This window comes from Clavelina lepadiformis, chromosome 1 (assembly GCF_947623445.1).
Source record: "Clavelina lepadiformis chromosome 1, kaClaLepa1.1, whole genome shotgun sequence".
Taxonomy (NCBI): domain Eukaryota; kingdom Metazoa; phylum Chordata; class Ascidiacea; order Aplousobranchia; family Clavelinidae; genus Clavelina; species Clavelina lepadiformis.
The window spans coordinates 4,273,108-4,290,469 of NC_135240.1; the positions used below are offsets into that span (position 1 = coordinate 4,273,108).

The 17,362-nt window shown below is 38.6% G+C and overlaps 1 protein-coding gene across 2 annotated transcripts; it reads right to left on the bottom strand.

Moving 5' to 3' along the window:
* Positions 1-2,343: 2,343 nt before the first annotated feature.
* Positions 2,344-10,814, bottom strand: LOC143453217 (stromal interaction molecule homolog). 2 transcript variants are annotated; one of them, XM_076954411.1, is made up of 14 exons: positions 10,550-10,814; positions 10,374-10,477; positions 8,235-8,352; positions 7,964-8,075; positions 5,922-6,034; positions 5,210-5,384; positions 5,082-5,139; positions 4,234-4,398; positions 3,727-3,807; positions 3,561-3,658; positions 3,271-3,500; positions 3,150-3,206; positions 3,015-3,087; positions 2,344-2,952 (listed from the first exon to the last, which is right to left on the bottom strand). In XM_076954411.1, exons 1-14 carry the CDS (start codon positions 10,734-10,736, stop codon positions 2,529-2,531), a joined length of 1,995 nt encoding a protein of 664 aa, XP_076810526.1. In that variant the 5' UTR covers positions 10,737-10,814; the 3' UTR covers positions 2,344-2,528. The 2 variants fall into 2 exon arrangements, with proteins under 2 accessions (XP_076810526.1, XP_076810534.1); XM_076954419.1 differs by lacking the exon at positions 5,922-6,034 and adding an exon at positions 6,478-6,587.
* Positions 10,815-17,362: the final 6,548 nt, after the last annotated feature.

A 17,362-nucleotide genomic window follows, 5' to 3' on the forward strand; every position in this document is an offset into this window, starting at 1 on the left:
AACAAAAATAATATAAGAAACAAGACTGAAGAAAACAGAAAATTTATGAGAAGAATGCAGCAGCATTGATTGTAGTCACTCCCAGCCAGAAGGTTCGACACAAACAGTTATCACTTGTACTTTTGTTACTAAATCTCTGCCCATCTCTACATTTGCATCAACAAAAGCTAAACCATGAGCTCAATGACATTATTATGACATAATCATCCGCACATATGTTGCAGTACAAAGGCAGAATACGTGGCAACACAGAGTGTTCACTTGTTTCAGCCACATCTTAGGACACGATACACCTGATGAAGTAAGCTGAAGTTGAATAATTAAATATTCACCCTTACAATTCTACAATATATTCTGCTGTTCTATCAGATACTGACGTTGACACAGTTCAACCACCATTAACTTTAAACATATCATTTTAAGTGTATTTCAAACATTCAAAATTGCTTTTGTACCCTTGGTCTATATCACATGTTTTGTTTCTATTAGTCGTTTCCATTTTGGTCAAAGAAAAGGCCGAGGCCATAACGCGTTGGACTCTTTGCTTATTTGGCGAGTGCTACCGGTACCGGTGAGCCGTAAGTGAAGACAATACTGGGACAATTTTCCCAATAACAAAGTCTTAAAAGACAAAATCCTGAATGTACCTATTCTAAACTATACTTCGAAGTTCCAACCAATGGCAATGTATGAAATCGGTTGATGACGGTCCTTACAGTCATTACTGAGTAATCGTTGGTCATATCATTGAACACACATCGCTAAATCGTCAGATGTAGATAGGGGAATCCCAACTACATAGGTTCAACTTGACGCCACAAAACTTACTTAATTAATTTCTAAATCAAGGAGCATAAAAGAATTTTACAGAATTTTTTATACTATTTGTCTAAATTAAAGCTACCAATGACAGAAACAATTAATTTATTTATTGGTAATAAACGTGTTTTCAAAGTTCACTCGGTTTTTCAGTCATTTCTAACGGTTCATTTTCGTGATCGTAAAATTGAATTTAATGTTTTAATCCAGACTTTATGGTCAACAAAAAAACGCTTGTTGTTACGAACATTCACATCGGCACTTCTGGCTCCTTCTTTCACATTTCTTCCAAGATCATCTCTTAACGTCACGAAGCTGACGCTGACGTTCATTTCTTGCTGCGAATTCGTCACAATCAAAAAGAATTACCCCTTGAAAGTTTACATTTGCGTTAAACATAGGTCGGGATCAGGGTTAGTTCGGATATCAACTTTACTTAATATGCGGATATTTCTGTTTTAGCTAACCGGTTAATAACCGTTAAGCACAAAGCAACCTTTATCCCAATTTTTGCTAAAACATAATGTGTCGATTGTAAAAACGTTTCGGTGACGTAGTTTTTCAGGAAAAAACAAAAATATGTCCAGAAATTTACAAATTCTTAATGTTTAGTTAGTATTTTTGTTTTCTTATAACCGTTTAACCGATATCCGGATAGTCCAACCATAACTCATTTACACCAGCTTGTTTGTTACTCAAGTCAGTTGATATTGTTATAATATAATAATATACAGATCGAATACGGTATAGAATTCTCGTTTTCAAACATCGGCTTAGCGAAGCATAACATTCCGTATCGATGACTTCCTGTTTATCGTTTTAAGTCGTGATATAAATATCGTGCCTGTGCATTAGTTTTTCATTAGTATCATTATTATTCACAGTTGTTCAAGGCATACAGTCTACTGAGAGAATAGCTGCAACATGGACGTTTTTATGCTGTTGCTGTCCCAAAGTTTTGTCTAAATGTAATTGTTCAAAATACTTCAATAAAATCAGTTTATACAGTTGTCATTCTTGTGAAACTACTGTTGAATTCAATTTGAAGAAGTTCAGTGTCAAGTTAGACAACTTTGTTGTCATCTTCACAAGACTATAATTCGTTAAGGTGAACAATTAAGTCTGTGGGTGAGAAAAGCACACAACGACCTTTTGAGACTCATATATCATCACCCGCAATAAACATTTCAACTCGCAAACATTGTAGTGAAGTGGGTTAACCTGTCAAGTTCAGGTGCCATATACCCACCTTTCCATTGCAATATGTTGGATTTCCAAATCATGAGCGCTTCAATCATTTCTTCACGAACGTCGCATGATTAAAAAATCACCAAAGAGAAATGACGAAAAAGTTCGAAACGCCGCAACTTGCGAGGAAACATCGACCTAAAAGTTATGGCGTGGTGCAATGCTCGATGACGTCAGACATTTATTGACAGCGATCCCGCTATTTGCTTATTAGAAAAAAGTAAATGAGCAATTTTTGTCGTGGTCACTGATCGCGTCGTTTTATCGTCGTCGAAATTTGTGAGGAAAAATAATTTATTATCGCTGAAACAAACACGTCATAGACTATGAACACGTAATAGGAATTTGTGCAAAGCGCAATTATGTTCAAGGAACTTGGGCACGACTAAGAGCAGCGCAGGGGGTGAGGAGAAAAGCGTTAAAGATACTGCAAGGCTTTCCCAAATAAGGCAATCACAACTTTATATTGCACTCGCATTTTTCTTTTTCCTTTTAAATAAACTTCCAATTGTTCGTTTCTTAGTCTTTGTGACGTCATTATTAAAAGCGGTGGCCTCCCTTCCTTCGTCATCGTCGAGATCATCATTGGACAGGTCAGGGAGGGAGCGAGCACTTCTCGATTTCTTCCCCGGTTGAAGGTTCGACGACGATCTGACGTCATCGGATTCCATAGATGAGTTCCTTCTTGGGGAGTTTTCCCTTGACTGAAACTCGTTGCTGGGGTCAGGGGCTATGATAATGCAGGACTGGACGGAGTCATTCTTGCGTAGAGGGCTGGGCGATGGACTCTTTCTGGGGAAAGTCCGAACTTTGCTGGACCACTCATCGACAGGGGATAGCTTCCTCACTGGCGCTCTCACGCTGTTCGATGAAGCAGAACGTGATCTACATAGAAATCTTGCAATAAGTATAAGCTCAGCAAATAAAAAAGTTTGCGGTCAACTCACATGGTGGCGCTCGTGTGTTTGGCGATGACTTGCTGAACAATTTTTGATTCTTTCAACTTTCCACAATTCAAATCTGAGGAAAAACATGGCGGTAAATATGACGTCACACACCGTTTATAACGCACCGATCCTCACCTTTCATGACGAGGCCGCCTGCAACCTCGCCTGGCTGATCTTCCTCGCTCGGATCCACTGCGAAAAGAAAATGTTTAGTTTGGGATCGCAGTGGCGCCAACATGTGGCCGCGCTCACATACCGCGGCAACTTTTGTCTGCCTCCATCTTCTTCTCACTAGATGGCGCTGTTATTACACTCCTTCCATTCACAGCAGCAGCTCCAAATAACGTCAGGCTTACGTCACGCGCTGACGTCATACTTACACGCTTACTTGGTGATGTAACAAATTTGTGCTTGCAAATGCTCTCCAGCTCCACCCAGCGTTTTTTATACTCGTGTGAATCTCGTTGGATTTCCTTGAGCAGGTCCCTGGAAGAAGAAAACACAAATTAATCGAGTGAGATTTCTATTGAAAACAAACCAACATACTTTGCATTTTGTATCTCGAGGTCGAAGCTGTCCACCTGGCGACTGTGCACGAGGTGGACCGAGCTGAAGATCGACGACTTCTTCTTCATCTTCTGAAACTGGAATCGACAAAAACTTTAGAATTGTGGCCTAGTCAGCCATGCTTTTAGGTTCAAATTGCACGAACCTGGCTTTTTGCTTGCTCAACTTTCTTCTGAGCTTGTTCTCGTTTTAACTCATGAAGCTTTGTCTCCACCTGGTGGGTGCTCTAGAATACAAAATCGGCCAAAACTCTCTTAAGCAATGGAACGAGGGAATTTGAGGAAATTTTCACTGCTTGGGTCATCATCGCCAAAAATATGTTGCATGTTTGAGATCCATAATAATACAAGAAAATTGCTCTGTGTAGCAAGATGCTTGTATACAGTAGAAAGCTAATGAGACAATGCTCCACCAATTTATTCAGTAATAGTGCCCCTGATATTACAAAAACTTACTTCTGTACAACACCCAATATTTATCATAGCAATTAGGGGCCGCCAGAAATAAGCATGGTTGTTTTGGTCCGCCCTTTTTAACGATGACCCCCTATGGGCCACTTCACTTATCTTGAAACTTATGGGCCACCTTTGTCAAGCATGGTAGATATTGTATAGGTCACTGTTGTAATTAATGGCAGTTATGGGCCACTCACCTTTAAGCAGGTTAGGAGACGAGATGGGGGCGCCCACTTTTTATCACTCAACCTATCCTCGGCTTGCTCCAGCAGCATCTTTGTCTCCGCTAGCTCCTCAAGCACGCTGTGGAGTCGGATTTGAAGAGAGCACTCAGATGCAAGGGAAGAAGTGGATTCCGTGCTCTAAATAAAGAACCAAAAAAGTCCCAGAGCCTCATTTGATGAACGATGTGCCAGAGCAAGTAGAATAGCTTACACTCAGAGTGGACCATATACTATATATATATATATATATATACGGTGCCAATATACACTGTGCTACTCTTTCTGGTAACAGAATGGAGTAACAACCAACAAGCAATCGCAGAAGACTGTGACATACAACAAGCCATTTTACATGGTCTGAATATAAGATCTCCGGTTTGTGACGATATTACTGGCACCATACTGTAACACCTCATCCCAGCTTACCTTTATATTCAATGAACCCAAATCAACCCTTGCAGTTATCAGCTTAACTAAGCTTAAAGAAGTCAAAGCGCAAACAATATTCCTCATTTGTTTATATTTTCCGCAGATTGTTTCATAGTTTTATTTAGTTATATATTTCCAATCTATCACTGTAGCTTACAGCGTGGTGCTTGATTTTTACTTTACACTGTTTGCGGATAACAAGAAATAAGTATTTCGTTTTGCGTAACTTTTTTGTTTGCATCTTTCGTGAGTAAAGCAAACGACACTCTATTTGCAGAGTCAGAGGCAAGAGTTGACATTCAATGCAAACTGACCTAAATCTCCCGACCCCTACGCAGCAATCATGCCGCAATCGCAAAGTGCACACATCACTTATGACATCACAATCATACCTCTGTGTTCCTGCGCAAGGATGAACTTCTGTCCTCTCCTGGACTCAACTCCTTCATCCTTCAAAAAGTTTAAAAATGTCATTATTCTTATCATTCTGTGAACAATGAGTGATTGTGCTGAAACAAACCAGTCTTCATCCTCATCAATCTTCCTCATCTCTCGCTGGAGATTGCTCAGCTTATCCTGCATGGTTGCAATGGCAAGGGCAGCGTTTCGCCTCACGTGGACTCCAAACGCGATCCCCCCCAGTGCGAGAGCGATGGAGATTGTGAGAAGAACGTCCTTCAGGAAGTTCGACTTCGCTGCAAGACCAAAAATGAACACATTACATGCAATGAGGCACCAGCAGTGGACCACACAACATTCAACATGGTCGGAGCAACTTTTTAATGACAAATCACGAGTGAGTCGTAGATATGGTGTGATTTCTATGGTGATTGGTGCACAAAAATTGCCTAAAAGATTTGACAAATTGGAAAAGCAAACATTCCACTAAGTGCAAACAATCTAAGAAGACAACACAGTCAATGAATTCGACCTAAAGCTCCAACCACTACAAGACATTCCACTATCAAAATAATTTCAAGCAAATAAAAAAAACTTTGGATTATATGAAGTGCATGGAATATTGCAAATTTAAAAATCTATTAAAACTGGCAAGTGAGAAGAAAATCATATCGTTAATATGACCAAGTGCAACAAAGCAAGCAGGTCTAGTGTCTACAAAATGGTTAAAGTTAAAGCAAACTACATTGCAATCAAGTGCCTGAGGTCAACGCATTCAATAAAATAACCTCGGTGATGTAATTATAAAATCGACACAAAAGCATTACTCTTACGCTTGGGAAGGCCAAACAGGACAATTTCTGTTGCCCTGAGTTGAACTTTACGTCTATGAGACACCAATTGAACGCCAAGTCTCTTCAATACAACAAAGTCTGTGTCTAGAAAACTAAAATAGCGGATTAACCAGTCATCATAACAACATAGGGCTAAATATACTCTCTATGTAATATCAACTGAGTTTATTCAGCTGATAAAATAAAAATAACATTCATGATTTGAAACCCACTCCACATTCCATCCACAAACTCATGGTTAATAATTTGGGAAAATAAGCGTTTCATGGAAGTTTGTTTGAACTTATTTTATTATTTAAAATAGTGAAATCAATGCATTGATTGCATTGAACTGAGAAAATCAATAATTATATAAGTAACGTCGCTTTCTTTGCTATTTGGCTCGAAGTTACACGAAAGCTTATTGGTTAAGTGGCGACAACGTTTAGCACTGCCTTGAAAAAGTTGCCGGCTGATTGTAGATTTTGCAAAAGAAATAGAAAAATCTTTGCCATCACTCGTGATTTGATGTCAATGGACATGTTGTTGTACTTACATCGAGAATATCCGCAGAGCACAACTTCCATTGCCTTCAGCCAAAGTTTGAGTCGATGCTCTTTCACCCCATCGACGAGTGATAAGAGCAGGGAGGAATTACCCGCCAAACTAAAATATCATTTTTAAAATATTTGTGCAGAATACTTTAACATTTCTGAACCAAAAACTGGCCAAAAACTAATTGAAGGCTCACAATGTGCAAACACAATGCAACTGTGAGCAAACAAAGCAAGTGCTGAGTCAGAGACAACAAAAGTACGCAAAATGTTCCTGAAGCGAAGCTAAAGTTTTTATTCGGGCGATATGAAGACTCACACACTTTCAGAAAAATTGGTAAAAATCAAGCAAACGGTATTTTCAGGTCATACAGCAATATCCAAAACGTTTTCCTTTAGGTGGGCTCATAAATGATTATGAGATAAACATTTGCCAAAATCCCTTCTCAGCAAAATGTTGAATTTTTGAAAAGAATGACTGGTGCTTGGTTCATTAATTTCTCCCCAAACTTGACCATGGTAAGTGGGGAATTTTTTCAAGGGCATAGGCTCCAGCATGATTTTTGGAATAAGACATTTTTCTTCGAAGTGACATAAGTTAAACGACAACCTCACTTCAAAGCAGAAAAGAGCAATGAAAACGACATATTTGCTCAGCACACTGGTTGTCAACCATGGGTCTATTCACACTTTCTGACATGCTTTGAATTCATTTCTACCCTACCAGTTCACAGAAAGACAGAATTTCCCCATTGCCAGACAGAACAAATATTCAAGCGGTCGTGTCCAGATCAACAAAATTGATCAGACCTTGAAGGCATGATGTTGTTGATGATTTGCAGAGAAGAGTTGAATGCTGAGAGTTGCTTCAACGTGATTTTACATTGTGGTGAAAATTCACATAAAGCTGGCTTTCAAGGATGGATTTAAATGTGGTCAATCGGCAATATGCGGCATCTTTTCATTGCAAAATATCGAGCTTTCTCACCACTTGAAACAAAAAGTGGGGTTCAGCAATTTTTGCATTTTAATGTTATCTTTCGAGGAAAACTAACATGGCGAGATGCTTGTGGTGCACGCTTGCGTTTTGTGGGATTTTGCAAGCAATTAACACCACGAGCATTGGATGATGTTGCTATTGGCATGAAAAATTCTACAAAATCATCAATACATCTCCCAATGATAAAATTTATAGAATTAAAATGGTCGACAAAATGTTGAAATGGTTCACAGCAGCCTTGTCCTTCGCATTCAACAAAATCGATGAAGCTCAGGTATTTGCAACCAAACAAGTTTTAGAGTTTAATCTTAAAGGGAGTTAAGTTCACAAATATGTTGACCTTGAATCAAAGAATAGTTGTCAGTGTGAATACTTGAGAAAGAGTTTTCATCTATGTATATTTCTTTAATATAAAATCAACTTGCTCATGAACCTGCCCCACACCATGATTGCTAATTACTAACAATTACTTCAAAACTGCAACTTACATTGGCATGGCTGCACCTGATATGGAATATTGTTTGAATTTTGATGCATACTGAGGAAGGTCAACGTCGGCTGCGAGCCAATCTGCCATCTGTGCTACGGTCCAGTTGTGGACTGTTGCATAATGAAGATGATTAAGCACATAGACATTTGCAATAAGATGAATTTCTAAGTAAAATGGAGACAAACAAGCTACATTGTGTTGCAACTTCAATTTGACTCACGGGGAGGCCGGTATAACATAAAGTGCCAAGTCTTAAACTTTGAACCTACCTGAAGATTTCACCCAAGTTTCCCAGAATTCAGCAGCAGTTATTCGGCCATCTTTGTCAGTTGCAAAGCCGGGAAGGTTGCTGTCGCTCCCGTGCACAAACTCCTCACGATTTATGAACTACATGATATGAAACATAGACATGATGTGAACATGAAATTCTATACATCTTACAACAAAATAATCACAAAATCAAAACGCAGCACGAAGCTCATTGTACTAGTTATAGCAGTGAAAAGCAATGACATTAAAATTTTGTTCAAAAATCCTTGTAAACAAGAGCTGCAACTTACAAAGCTCCTGAATCTACTGCTAGTTGCGACGAAATAAATTAGAATACAACAACCCAGCTGTGTATAACCAAGTGACATGTATTTAAACACTTACTATATTATGTCCATAAGCAACCCATATAGCAGGGGTGGCCAGACCTGCTTCATGCTCGAGCCGCATATTACAAATTCGAGCTTTAAAAGAGCCGCAACACAAACACAATAAAAAATACGAATTTATTCACTCACAACGAAGTGTAGCTATTGATTAACATTCGTGCTGCGTGGTGATACTATGAGTCTCCACCTGGGTTTCACCAACTCTTTTTGCAATTATTAGTATAACCGTAACCAAGACTTAAAACTAGGTCAGTCCTGACGTACAGCTTCAATCTGACAGTTTACTTAACTACAGTGTACAAGTTAGCACACTTCTGTACAATAATGTACTTTTTGGAGTGTAATTTGATTATTGCTAACAATGAGTCCATTGTTACTACGTGTGATAGAACGCATTGTTTCATAATCTGATCAAACAACTCGTCTAGACCGGGAAAATGCATGTCTAATTCAACAATGCAAATTCATTAAAGAGCCGCAATTAAAGGCTCAAAGAGCCGCAGTTTGGCCACCCCTGCCATATAGGAATGCCAGTGTTTGATTTGTGACAACACACTTCCTGTCTGGTTGCATCATAATTTACATGAAAACAGACTTTTCAGCTCATAGGGCAACAACATGTAAGTATCAGTTGGGTGAGGTCATAGCCATAATGGCTGATACCAAACTGCATCAACCACAGGAGCAACTTAAATGAGTTCGTACACCATCAGCACACATCAATGTTTGGCTGCCAGTGCCAACATAAATCGTGTTGGCAGGTTTAGTAAGATTCTTTTGTTTTCCATGAAAGTGATAGCAAGATAAGTATGTGTTTGATTTTTTGACTAACTGCAGATACATGGTCGGGATAATTTCTACTTATTCAGTATAAAGCAAAAACAGATCAAATATATTGCCTTCTATGGCCTATATCAAGAAGTTCATAAATGATATTTAATGATATTTAATGCCTTCATATTCACACCACTATTCACTCAACACTCAGAGAAAGGCAGAGCTTCCTAGCAAGGGTATTACAGCACAGAACCAACTGATACTGCAAAGTTCTTAAAAAAATGGTAATGTTAGATTGCTACAAGCAGTCGGTAAGAACTTATTTCCCTCTCATTGGTGATGGTGCACGTCCCATACTTGCACTTGAAAATCACGCATAACAATTGCAGCCCCTTTAGTGATGTCGGTAAGATTTCGTGCAGAAAGCACAACGTTGCAAAAAAGCAAGGAACTAGGAAGGTGAATGGGGGGCGTGTGGGTCAACTGTCAAGTTGGGAACTCCAACACAAATATGAATATTGTGCATGCAGATTTGTGTCAAAACCTTTATTTTGAGCATTTTATTTTATTTTAAGCAAGAAAACAATGTTGACGTTTGCCCTGGCTTGGTTGACATGAAGTGAATTGTTACAAAGTGTTGTTTTCATTTCAAATAAGATGATTTCTATCACAAATATATTTTTCACCTTAATTTTTTATGATTTCTATCGACTATGTCTCTAAGTGGCAACTTAAAGTTTTTCCTGTTCAGTAGAAATTTTAGAGGCAAAGTTGGCAGACCTGGATTCTTGTGAATATCAAAATCTATTACATTCTCACAAATCTGAATATTATTCCACCTGGCGCATCCCTACTGTTGAGTGGCCATTTGCAAGTGTCAGTCGAAGGTTCTCCACTTAAGCCCGGCTCACAATTAAAAATGCTGCTTTGACTGATTTCTATCGCACAGGGTGAAGATCTGTCTCAACCCACCTGCTTGCCCTCACTCATGGAAACATTTCCATCGTCGTCTCTATCGAGGTCGTCATGGAGACGCTCCATCGCCTTCCGGGCCACAAGGTCTAACGCGGTGATGTCTGTGTTAAAAATAATCAAGAAATTATCGCAAAGTTTCTTTCTAAAATGATTCACATTTTGAACAAACTCACTTTTAAAGTTGATATTGTTGAAGCTGGGGCTGTCGTGAAAGTCTGATTCTTCACTCAGCACAGATGTGATTTGGGAAGTGATCATGCATAACATGTTTGAGAACTGCATAGCGACCATTACAACCAACGTCATCCGGATTTTATAAACTGACACACGATGTCGTCGTTTCATCAGCACCGTCTGCATGATGCCTCAGATCACAAATAAGTTATGATATGTCTATGGAAGTTAAGGTCATGGATCTTATAAACAAACAAGATATTAATTACAATGAATGGTTCAGCAACAATGAATACAGCTCATCATCAAGCAGTTAATGTGGCAAAAACAACTAGGACACTGCATGCAGTTGCGAAGTTGCACTTGAACGCAAACCACAAGCATTCCTGCCTCTAAATCCGGTCAACTGTTATTTTCCTACTTCTGTAACCTTATTCCAGTTAAGAAGTGTCTACTTCCTTGGTGTAATGGAAAGTTTGTTTTCAGGTGAGAAAACCCTTGCGCAACATGATGAAACAACAGCCATTATTATACGCACAATTAATTTTTATATCCCGCACATTTAGCAAAAATTCCAATCCGGCCTGGCACCAGTTACTGAAGTAGAAAATGCCAATTAGACAGGTTCGTTAATTGAAATGTATGTTAATTTACACCTTGAAATAATTTACTTTTTCCAAATCCTAAATTAATCTAAAACTAATCCCGTCAGACCCAAACTCTTGCAGCTGCAATGACTCGCAGCGACTTTCTTGTCGAACATTTTAACTCCCATCGCTTTCACGTTATATGAACTCGCACTTCTACCTGCGAGCAGATTTAGTCGAGTGAATCACCGAGATAGAAAGCGTTAAATGCGTGAATCAGCGAAATGAACAGACGAGCTGTCTGAGCTAGTCATGGTGATTGCAACTCATGTATTAGACATCTTATAGGCAGTAGTATTACTTATGTTCTTGATTATTTGTAATGTTGAGAAAGTGTACAGCACCTATATTTAAAACCTTTTCTTGTAAACTATATCTGTTGTAATATTAAAACCTTTCGGCTGACAAGAGGTTAGAGTATTCTGGCCGCACGCAACAATAGAGTTAGATAATTCCACAGGTAAATTAAGTGAAGACACCCTCATAAATTAAGGTAAGGTAAGTGGTCTTCACACGCAAAATTTCTCGAAAACTGCAGTATAGGCCTAGCAGTGTAGCCTACTTTCCAGGTGGGACACTAGGCTAAGTGGATGAGAAAGGCTAATTGTTGGGTTGAAAGCAGTCCTTGTCGAAATGCAGAGAGCTAGGCATAAACCCTAGCCTATTCCAATCTAGTCTAGGTCAACAAACGTTAACCTCAGTCTAGGATACTTGCCATTCTACAGCAGCAGAATATAAGCAAAGGAAGTTGCTTGCTGGAAATCCCACATTCATAGCATGACGTCAGATCGGAATAAAAATCTTATATACCAGGGGTGGCCAAACTGCGGCTCTTTGAGCCTTTAATTGCGGCTCTTTAATGAATTTGCATTGTTGAATTAGACATGCATTTTCCCGGTCTAGACGAGTTGTTTGATCAGATTATGAAACAATGCGTTCTATCACACGTAGTAACAATGGACTTGTAATGGAATGATTGGTTATTGTTGTTGAACTTGACTTTACCAGTCACTCCAATACAATCTTTGATTGTCTGAATGTTTATTGTCCTCGATATAATGAGCCTCAAGGTCGTTGTTTGCTCATTCAATCCTAGACTCGATTGTTCAGCTAAAAGCTGATTGTCTTGTGAAGCCGACAAGCAGAGTTGTCTGACTTAACACTGAGCTTGTCTTAAGTTGTACTGTTCAGTAGTTTGCACAAATTTGTTGATTGTATAAACTGGTTATATTGTTTCTTCGTCATACGATTACAAATTGACAGAACATTGGCACATCAACAGCACTTCAATTCAACAGTCAATGTAATAGCATTGTGGCTTAGCTATATTCAACTGCATTAAATTGCTGATTGCTGATTATTCCCAGACTTGTTACTTCGTACTGCCATACGCTAACAAAGTTATTTTCCGATAAACTGAACGCATACGAGAAAGGCAAAATATTACGTCACAACAATGGCGCAGGAAGTGATTGCGAGTCGTGTTACACTTTGCTAAAACGACGCACATGTACTAGAATTGTAAGTCTCACATAATCTGTATATTAGTTTTGGTTATAATCACAATATTATCACAGACTCATTGTTAGTAATAATCAAATTCCACTCCAAAAAGTACATTATTGTACAGAAGTGTGCCAACTTGTACACTGTAGTTAAGTAAACTGTCAGATTGAAGCTGTACGTCAGGGCTGACCTAGTTTTAAGTCTTGGTTACGGTTATACTAATAATTGCAAAAAGAGTTGGTGAAGCCCAGGTGGAGACTCATAGTATCACCACGCAGCACTAATGTTTATCAATAGCTACACTTCGTTGTAAGTGAATAAATTCGTGTTTTTTATTGTTTTGTGTTGTGGCTCTTTTAAAACTGGAATTTGTTATATGCGGCTCGAGCATGAAGCAGGTCTGGCCACCCCTGTTATATACTGTAATATAATCTTTTCTGTGCAGATCGCGGAGAGGATCTTAAAAAGACACAAAAACAGCAAACTCTCTCTGCCATGCAAGACTTAAAGCTTTAAAAAAAATCCAGCAATAAGCGTATCAACAACACTGAGAAGTGAAAACTCACTGTAATTCCTTCAGTGTCCCATTACCTTTCCTTTTGTAGAGTGTGAATTAATAGCAGGGTATTCATACCGTGGTAGTGTCAAATAGTCACCCCAGCCAAAAATAGAACCCCCCCCCCCTTTGTGTGACGTAATAAATTAATTATCTGATAAAGGATTTGGCTCAGCAGAAAACGTGCGCCTATTTAATGGCTGAATAGCACGATACCGTAACTTTTCCGAATGTATGTATACTGGCAAACAAAATACCGTATACAGGTCAAATGTGTTGGCCTACTTCTGTTTGTAAATTCTATAGGCTACCTGTGTATAGAGCTTAATTATTGCGTATTGAATGAATGAATTTATTACGTCACAAAGGGAAGTCAATATTAGGCAGGAGGTCACTATTTGGCACAACATTATAACTAGGGAAGCGCAAGGGTTGCCGCTACCCCTGGTAAAAAAGTGTCAAGCTTTGTTTTCAAGTGACGATTTTTTGAGCATATTTACGCTTTTAAAAATAAAAGCAGCAGCTCGGCCTGCGTTAACAGATTTTCTGTGTACGTCCAAGCGATGCGAATGGAACAACTTTAGTACCCGAGTTGATATGGCGTCAATCAAGCAAATAAAATTATACAACGTAGAAACCACAAAAAATATTCCAAGTTATCTGGAAAACAATGACATTCTCCAAAGTTCTCCCATTTCTATACTTGTCCTGAGCAATGAAAATTTCTCGAATTAGAGCACACGTCTGAAAGCGGTAAAGAATTCAGTTAAATAGCGACGTTCTTTCAAATTCGAAAATGCCTTCATGAAAAATGCAAAGTTTTAACAAATAAAATAAGTGTTTCGCCGGAACAAATCAACTTCCGAGCCAGCCATTGCACTTGTTTGTCACCAACAAGGAACTGGGCGAGTCTTGTCAACTCCTGCACATTCTTGTTTTCACACTAACCAGGATTTCCCTTCGGATTCTGTCAACAAATTTTTCACCTTTTCTGCTGATCCATGTTGTGCGACGCCTTTCGCATGAGACCGACCAAACAAGTGGACTGCTACTAAACCTTTATACTCACCTAAAATACTTTCAACTCCTTTTAAGCGCAAAATTACCTTTTTATGTAACTCATGTGGTTTCGACATTTATAAAAGCTTTGATGTAGCTAACGTTGCACTTTGCAGTTTTAAACAGTAACTTCAATAAATCATTTTCTCTTGTACTTGCTGCTTCCTAGAAAGTAGAAAGTACACACTTTTTCATTTACACCATTGTGACGTAATAAAGATTATTTTATCATAACATTCTCCTTTCAATACAGTATTTCAAACTTTTTTCTTTGACTTTATTTAAAAGTTTATTTTAATTAAACCTTAATTATGCCAATTTTAGCGTTTGTTGTTCTTTACTCTTGATATGTCTATCGGTGACTCCTCATCGCTCGAGCCCCGGTTACAGAGCTAGCCTATTTGTAAGTTCCGATTTGATAATTTTTTAGTATTGTCCGAATTTAGAACTGTCCACCAGTTCCACTGAACAGGAGCAAGTGTCGTTAATGCCTTGCTCAAGGGCATTACAACGGTTTGACTCCTCTGGGTATCGAACAAGGGTCGCATTGAGGCCAGCTCTCTAACCACCGGTTACCGAGTCAACCGACTTGTATGAGAGAGTATCGCCTACAACTAAGACCGTTGTGAAGGCAACCACCCCAACAATACTTTGTATCAAGCTAATTAGTAGTTAGCCTATGTTCACTTTTAACATAACAGTTGAAAAAATAGTGGCCGTGTTGGTCACTTTTGTGCTGACCAACACGGACAAATTTCAAAAAATGCACAAATAAATTCATTTTGTAACGAAATATATGGATTGCAAACAAAGGAAATGATCTTTGTTGAATGCTTGTCCATGTTCTTTTGTTATCAGGCTGCGGTCATCTGTCACCGAGTATGTTGCTGGTGTTTACGAGTGGACGATCTGATAACAACACGCAGTGCCAGCAACGACATACTTTCTGCTGCCTCAGGAAACCACAGTAACAAAGGAAAGTGACAACGTTTCATCTTCATTTAATTTCATGAAAGTCGTTTCAAGCGTTTGAAAAGACACTGACTTAGATGCAAAGCTGGTCTATTTTGAGCTTTACTGAACATACTTTATTACTTTACTTACTTTATTTTTAACCTTGCGTAAAACCCAGCCCGCGGCGGCAGTAAAGGTCAAACGGTACCCACGAAAATGCGCGCAGAAAAAACTTAGCAACCGAGGTTTGAGCGTTCCTACTATAGGGGAACACCCTTCTGGACTAAAAACCGAACTTTCAACAAGCGAGCCTAATTTTAATCTCTTCAAAGTTTTCTTTTTCGGTAAAAAAGCGGTTTCCAAATTATTACGTCATAACCTCCCATTCCTTGTTGTTTGATGTAAGTTGAGGCTTTAACTTATTTTGTGCGAGATATATGTCGTGATTGAGACCACTTATTTGGAGATGTCTCGCCTGTGAATGTACACTTAAAAGGAAAAAGGCCACGCATCACAAGTCATAGATGTTATTATTACATCACAATGTTTGACGAGGTGAGTCAGGTGTGAGCGGTTGTCATTTCATCCGAGAAACCAAAATTATTTGATAAACGTCTTCTATTTGTTCAAAAATCTTTATTTCCGTCACGTGATGGCTTGTTTATTGTTTAAATTTTCTCGAATTATGGCAGGTGTTGCTGTGATGTCATCGGGTCACAAAATAATAATTGTAATTGGTGAGATTTTTACGTCATCAGGACAAAATAATTTTAAATTATGGGTAATTCCCGACTTTTATCGCAGCAAAGCTAAGGCCCAGGCTGAATATTCAGCCAAAGTAGGCTCAGCTGTGGTCTTAAAATCGCGAAACACAATAAAAGCAACGCATAAGCGTCTTCAAGTCGCGATACCGAGAAGGTGAGAGAAGAAACAGCACTTAAGTGGAAGTTTTAAAAATAAACAGATTTAAAAGCTCAGCCCTTACAAACAGTGCAACTCACTCCCGCGATATTTTTGAGAGAGTCTGCTCGGTTTGGATCGAATAATTCAACCGATTTTCACAACTTAACAAAGATCTGAAGTAATTGTTACTTATCGTTCAATGACTGGTTGCTGCAGTCAAAGATATAAAATAAACGACTGATTGGTGATGATCGACGTCACGATAGTCCACCACGTCATAATTAAAAGAGAGCGATGAAGTTGCTAAATTAAAGATCCCGAAGTTTAATAATTTTTGACTCGATTCATTCGCTTTCATTTTGTTTCATTATTTGTTTTTTTGTGACATCATAAATGGTAAAACAGAGAACGCAAATAAAAATATGAAAACAATGGCAATTCTTTCGTCACAGTTAAACAAAACTGACCTTGTCTGCTGCTGAAACGGGGACATCTTATTCGTGTTTGTTTATAAATTGTGACGTAATAAATACGCTCTTTTTGAAAGAGGAACAAGCCGGTGCTGCCACATCTTGAGACAATCACCCCCTCCCGCATGTTTATAGGTTTTGTGACATCACAATGCACGTGTTCTTTCTTTATTTTTATCCTACGAAGCGATAAATTAGAATTTCATAGATGAAATGAAAATTCTCTTTGTTAATAGCGCGATGATTGGTCAGCAGGTTATATGACGTCATTAGGACCTTGTTTATATTTGTTAGTTAATACAGTGTGACGTCATATCGAAAAAGTACTCACAAGATTCCAAATAATTTTCTCAAAACAATCTTCGTTATTACGTCATAAAACACATCTCTCTTCCTGATTAAGAAAACTCCGTATTTCCATTCTAACTTTCCTTCGGAATTTATGTTATTGTGACCTCACAAACCGTTTATACTTCCCGTGTGTGTGACGTCACAAAAGAAAATCGTGTTTATATCTTTCCTTCTTAACAGAGTTGATTAAGAAAGGAAATTGTAAATTTAATGAGGTTTCAGGCCTAGATAGAGTTGCAGTGACCATAGCAGCGGTTGATCATTAACTTGGGTGGAAACAGCTCGCGCCTACAACAGATTTAACGTCGAGCTGACAGAATAACGGCAGAGAGATTGAGACGACTGCTTGAGAAAAACTTATCCGCC